The sequence below is a fragment of the Glandiceps talaboti genome, chromosome 14 (assembly GCF_964340395.1).
Source record: "Glandiceps talaboti chromosome 14, keGlaTala1.1, whole genome shotgun sequence".
NCBI classification, from domain to species: Eukaryota; Metazoa; Hemichordata; class Enteropneusta; family Spengelidae; genus Glandiceps; species Glandiceps talaboti.
Window position 1 is genome coordinate 7,297,900 of NC_135562.1, and position 6,405 is coordinate 7,304,304.

Consider the following 6,405-nt stretch of genomic DNA (forward strand, 5'->3'; position numbering starts at 1 on the left):
GTTCGCTAAATTTGGAGGTTTTATTACAAAATACACCATTCACATGTGTACACCCAGAGTGTTACAGGTATGTTTGTTGTTATTCAGACAGATGTTTGACCTTAAGTTTTGTTATTATCATTATTAGTAGTAGTAGTAATAATAATAATAATAATAATAATAATAATAATCATAATAATAATGCAAATTTGTAATGCACCTTCCCTCGAGCTCCAGAGAGCTCTAGGTGTTCACAATTACTACCCCTGGCACAGATCAATGGCAGTACAATGGCCCTTTGTAATTCCTCAACTCATTGGGGAGCATACACTCCAATGCAGCCTCAAGAAATGTATATAATTAGTACTGACTTTCTTTAACTGTGGTAAATTGTTGAGCCCTAGGCTCTTCTTACACAATGCTTAACCTTCATTTTTAAGGTCAAACTTAAATTTGCACAATAAGTTTAACATGTACACAACAATCCAGTTGGGTGCTATGTCTTCTATGAAGACTTGTACAGCAATAAGTCCCTGAATACGTCTTTCACGTGGTCAAGATCACAATAATACTCTGATTTATTGCATTATAAAACTTTTTTTTTTTAAACTGTGTGATACCCTAAAATAGGTCAAATTAAAAGGAGATATCAATATTCATATATTGTGAACTCTGACCTATGTTAAATGTAAACATGCTATTATACCTTACATGGTAACCTTTGATTTATGGAAATTCATGTCGTAATGACTGCAAACTTTCTACTGTATCTCAATAATAATGAAATAAAACAATTGGGGATGACTGACAGAGAGAACAGAACCGTTGACTTAGAATAGTCACAAAATCATCCACTAAATGTATTCGGAGGCAAGCCTTTTACTCCTAGACCAGTCACTTTGAACACAGACCCAGCTAGAGGTTCTTTGGCCAGCTGTTCTTCAGTGTAATACTGACTAGCTGATGTAATATATAACTCATCATAGTTAGCACCTCCAAAACAACAAGATGTTGGGCAAGACACTGGCATCTCTAGTGTCTGCATGAGGGTACCTATAATGAAAAACAGTACACATTATCATATAACTCATCTTTTGTACAAATTATCATGTTCTATAATTATTTGTATTATTGATAAGGCCCAACAACAAAAATTGTGTGGTTCCGATTATGCTCAATTTTAGAATAAGTGGGGTAGGCAGATTTTTAAAAATTAAAAAAAAAATATATATATATATATATATAAATATATATATTCTTTTCATATGTGAGTGTCTAGTTTAGGTAGTGCTGCAATTGTCTATAACTTGACCAATATAGTGATTAGGCCTTAAAAAATTGTGTGGTTCCATTTACACTCAATTTTACGGGTAGGTAGATTTTAATTTCATTTTATAATATTTTTTTTTGTGAGTGTCTAGTTCAGGTAGTTATGTTTGCTGTTGTTTTCCATATGGTCTCTGTGTTATTGGTTTCTTCTCATCAGATGTACTGCCATTACAGATTGGAAGAACAGTTTATATTGTCATTTTAATTTGATGTAAATTTCCACATCCGCTATTTCTTGTGAGACCTCACCGTAGCAATTTTCAGGATTTTATTATTTTTTTCTTGAATATTATTACATTAAAAAAGTTTAGGTAAGCATGAAAAACAAGGTGGGATCGGGTAACCGGAACCAAACAATTTTTATTTTAGGCCTAAGTGCAATGTAGGCCCTACCAGACCAGGATTACATTAAAATAATGGGATACCATGAGTTTGGTGCTCAACCTTCTTAAATGGGCACAAGCTGAGTTGATATGATTTTGGTCTTACTTTGTGCTGTATAGCCAGTAGGTACTTGCAGTTTTCTACTTACTGAAGCATACCATTACTTACAATTGACTGAACTCAAACCGGGTACCGAGATATACATGTAACTTATCAACAATCTAATGACAATTTTTTATACTATCGAAAAAAAATATTAAGGAAATTCCTACTATACAGTCAACTGTTCTAACAATGCCATAAGACGAAGTGTAATGTAACAGAAGACATTCATTGACATGAATATATTATACTAGAATAATTTAATCTAGGCTGTAGGTATTTTTATTTGAGTACAAAGATTACACTCACCTTGTGCCACTTTAATTAATTGAGGCACCAAAGATATACACTATACAGAGCACTCTACGTTTTGCCGATATCGTCCTAAATGTTACATGTACGACAAGATTCTACACTCATCTTGTGCCACTCTAATACCTAGTCTTATTATGCCAAGAGCATTGTTGACCCCATCAGACTGATTTGCATATTTGACAATATGGGATTAGTGCTCACCTTTATAACTTAATATCACAATAAAATATTCATTGTTGCATGATATCAAAATTCCACATAATTCCATCATCCTCTAGTATTTCATTACTTGACCTCTAGAGGGCAGTATCTATTTGGGAGAGTGATGTGAACATGTGGGACTTACTGGTAACTGGATCTATTCTCAAGAGACGACCGCCTAGGTACATTGCCACCCATAATTTTCCATCAGCATCAACAGTCATTCCATCTGGAAACCCATTACCTTCTGGAATGTTGAACACAGTTCTCCTGTTACCTAAAAAAAAAGGGTAAAAAACAGAAAATTCTTTAGATCAAATTCCTTTCAAATTTAGTTATTCTAGTCGTGTTAAAGTTGTCTATTTCATACAGAATAAAAGGGACTACTTCTGTTAATCTCTATGTCAACTATAATAAGACTAAAAACATTTGTATACCTAACATCTTGTGTAGGACATTTCAAAATGCTGAGACAGTTGGCTGTATTATTCATTCATACACCAATCATGTGGTAAATCATGTGGCGGCATAAACTTGCACGACAATAAGCTTTCATACAATAAAGTTTCAAGGTATTCAATCTTAAATCTTGTCCCCTCCAAGATCTATGGTACAATGAAGTTTTAAAACTCATAAATATGTCATAAATATTCTAGAGAATAATAATTTTGGAACAAACTTATTTTATGTATGTATGTATGTATGTATGTATGTATGTATGTATGTATGTATGTATGTATGTATGTATGTGTGTGTATGTATGTATGTATGTATGTATGTATGTATGTATGTATGTATTTATTACATCCCTTTTGTATCAGGGGCTCACTAAGCATATTAGGAGCTGCACTAACAGAAACTTAAAATACATACACTACTAACAATTAGAGAAGATATGACTAGTATAATCACATACAGAAACAAACAAACAAACCAAAGGGAGGTAAGGCGAGTGAGATGAAAAATTATGTTTCAAATGTTGGTAGTCAAAAGATCTAACCTCTAAATTATTCTATATTAGTTTTACCAAAGTCTTTTCTGTTTTCAACTGCACCAATAAGGTATTGTTTGATAAGTTTAATATATCTATCTTCACTTATAGACCTATTGTAATACTTCATTGTATTAATCTGTCCAAGTGTGCCATGCATTATTTTTTTTCTCATCTATAAACTGATTTAGCATATACACAATTCACTTACTTAATTCTCCCTTTTCTAAGTCAAAATCAAAGGCATCAACTCTTTTGGTTGGTGTATCAATGTAATACATTATCTTGTTATCCAAGCTCCATCCAAGACCATTAGAAATGCCAATTTTATCAAAATGACGGACAACATTGTGGTCTTTATTTAAGGAATACATTCTTCCCTTTTGTGGATCTACTTTGGTTGGAACTTTCTCTTCACCCATTGTACCTACAATATACAAACAATATATTAACATACTAGTTTCAAATATTTGTCAACAGCAGAGTACTCCCAGAACAGAAAAATGTATGTATGTATGTATATGTGTGTGTGTGTGTGTGTGTGTGTGTGTGTGCATATGTACTTAGGATGGACGGAGGGAAGGAAGGACGGATGTATGTATGTATGGATGGATGGATGGATGGATGGATGGATGGATGTATGTATGTATGGATAATTGGATACCTACATGCATGTATGCCTGCCTGCTTGCATTACCTGCCTGCTTGCTACCTGCCTGTGTGCATGTGTATATATATGTGTGTGCACATACATCATGGGTGGGAGAGTGATGAATGGATGTAGTATGTACAGTATGAGTGTGTGTCCTAATCACTCCTTTCCAAAGTTAATATAGAGATAGGTAGTACTCCTATACTCTCTATCATTTGAAGTAAGATTATATAGAAGTAACACCAACAATTGTATCATACAGTCCCATTGCTTATAGTCTTAAAATGAAGTAAAACTGACATGAAATAGTCCCTGGCCTCATAGTCTTAAAACATGTAAAACTGATATGAAATGACAACTGTAAATTCAACAAATCCTCACCTGCCCAAAATCTGCCAGCAGCATCGCATTTACCATCATTAAACCTTGATTTTGGTCTGTCTTCATCCACTTCAACTAAAGTTGTCATTTCTCCACTGTCAAAATCCAAAGTACAAAATTTTCTATCCGATGCTACAACATAGCCTCCTTGTTGCCGTGGTACCGCTGTTCCAATGTAGGCAACTGAAATATTGTTGTATCATTTACATGTAGTGAGGAGATCAATATTTTGGTGATAAGAGTATGTAATAGTACACCAGGACATAAACACCTGGCAGTGATCAATGTACTGAGGAAAACAGCAATTTGCTTGCAGGGTTCAAAAAAAAATAATGTTGCACAGTTGATAGCACTACTATAAAATGCCTAAATAAGCATGTATTTCAACACACTTACCCTCTAGTTGACATCAAGATTATTTTTCAACAAATGATACAGATTAGGCACAAAAAAATTAAAATAGGTGGGGTAGGTAGATTTTTTTATTTTATTTCATTATATATTTTATTTCATGTGTGAGTGTCTAGTTCAGGTTTTCCATTGTTTTCCAAATGGTCTCTGTGTTGTTTATTTCTTCCCATCAGCCATCACAGATTGGAAGAATAGTTTTATTTTGTCTTTTTAAGTTGATGTCAGTTTCCGCATCCATTATTTCTCGTGAGACTTCACAATTTTTGCGATTTTATTATTATTTTTCTTGAATGCGTAAAAAAAGTTTAGGGTCAGTGTGAAAAACTAGGTGGGGTCGGGCAACTGGAACCAAACAACTTTTTTTATTTGGCCTTATTGGTAAATTTCCTTTGCCCAATGTTCCATAACAGGTGAAAGACTGAATATTATTGTGCCTACCATCTGGTATTAAGTTTCTTTTATCACATGTACATGTTACAAGACCAGTTTGCCCTCTAAGCCAATAGGGAACTTGCAAACCTGCCATGTTGAATGTTGCATCATGGGAAATGTGATAATAAATACTAATCAAATAGTATTGTAAACAATAATGTTACATTGTTTTTTAACCACAAATAATAAATTCATAGTTGCCTGGACCATTGTGGGAGGTTTATTTTATCGGTAACTCCTGATTAGGTATTGCAATAACCACAGATAATCCCTTTGTCCTTTGCATCTGAGCATGCTCAGTTTGGATTGCAAGTTCCCTATTTGACATGCCACTGACACACACAATTTCTAGTGACACAGGTGTTCCTCTATCTCTTACTATATAGTATATGGTGACGTCGAATCACAAGAAATGCCAGTTTTTATAATACGTCACCCACAACAACAAACTTTGGCTATCACTAGAGGGCACACTGTACAGGACAGCTAGTGAAACATTGAATAATTTTATACTTACCATCTGGTACTATCAATTCCTTATATGACTGTGTTACAGAATTCCATTGATTTACACTACTAGGATTATAAATGTTAACGAAGAGTAAAGTTTGCGTTTTCTCATCCCAGTGTGGTCCCTCTGTAAGTATACCGGCCTTCTTTAAAATCACAGACACAGACATTGTAACCCTGCAAGGTCAAAAAAATAAAAATAAAATGATGATATGACATAATTTATTTTGAATCAGTAATTTGACCTTATACGGTCTATAGTAAAGAACAAACAGTTATGTCAACATACATCATGACACCTATCTCATACCACAAAGATCACAATCAGTCAAACCCAGGAACTTTGCAGATTACCAACACAGCAACCCTGTGGAAAAAGTACATGATGTACAGTATTTTGTCCACAACAAGAACAATTCAGGCATTTGATAATAGACTTGACAAACTGTGGAAGGATCAACCCTTCAGATTTCACTTTTATGAAGATAAACCTACTCCTAAACAGATTCAAATAGGGCTGACATTAGAGGCCCAGTAAGGCCTACAGTCAGGAGAGGACCTGTAAGTATCTGTAAATACAACAAACAACTCCAGCTGTTTTCAAATACCTCTCACTCAAATACAGACATCTACAAGAACTCATTTTTTCCATGAGCAATTACAAACTGGAACAATTAAACTAGACAATAATTTGGTCACATCTGGATTGCTGGATGCC

At 34.2% G+C, this 6,405-nt stretch overlaps 1 protein-coding gene across 1 annotated transcript; it reads right to left on the reverse strand.

Moving 5' to 3' along the window:
* Window positions 1-246: 246 nt before the first annotated feature.
* On the reverse strand, window positions 247-5,857 carry LOC144445980 (regucalcin-like). Its single transcript, XM_078135635.1, has 5 exons — window positions 5,695-5,857; window positions 4,335-4,517; window positions 3,513-3,728; window positions 2,456-2,587; window positions 247-1,032 (listed from the first exon to the last, which is right to left on the reverse strand). Exons 1-5 carry the CDS (start codon window positions 5,855-5,857, stop codon window positions 827-829), a joined length of 900 nt encoding a protein of 299 aa, XP_077991761.1. The 3' UTR covers window positions 247-826.
* Between the last annotated feature and the right edge of the window lie 548 nt (window positions 5,858-6,405).

Bases quoted from the DNA above. Each gene is read 5' to 3' on its own strand.
- LOC144445980 (XM_078135635.1), bottom strand. From the start codon at position 5,857: ATGTCTGTGTCTGTGATTTTAAAGAAGGCCGGTATACTTACAGAGGGA. The intron at 4,518-5,694 runs GTAAGTATAAAA...ACAATATTTCAG, and splicing joins GGAATTGATAGTACCAGATG to TTGCCTACATTGGAACAGCG. The intron at 1,033-2,455 runs GTAAGTCCCACA...TTTTCATTATAG, and splicing joins GAGAATAGATCCAGTTACCA to GTACCCTCATGCAGACACTA.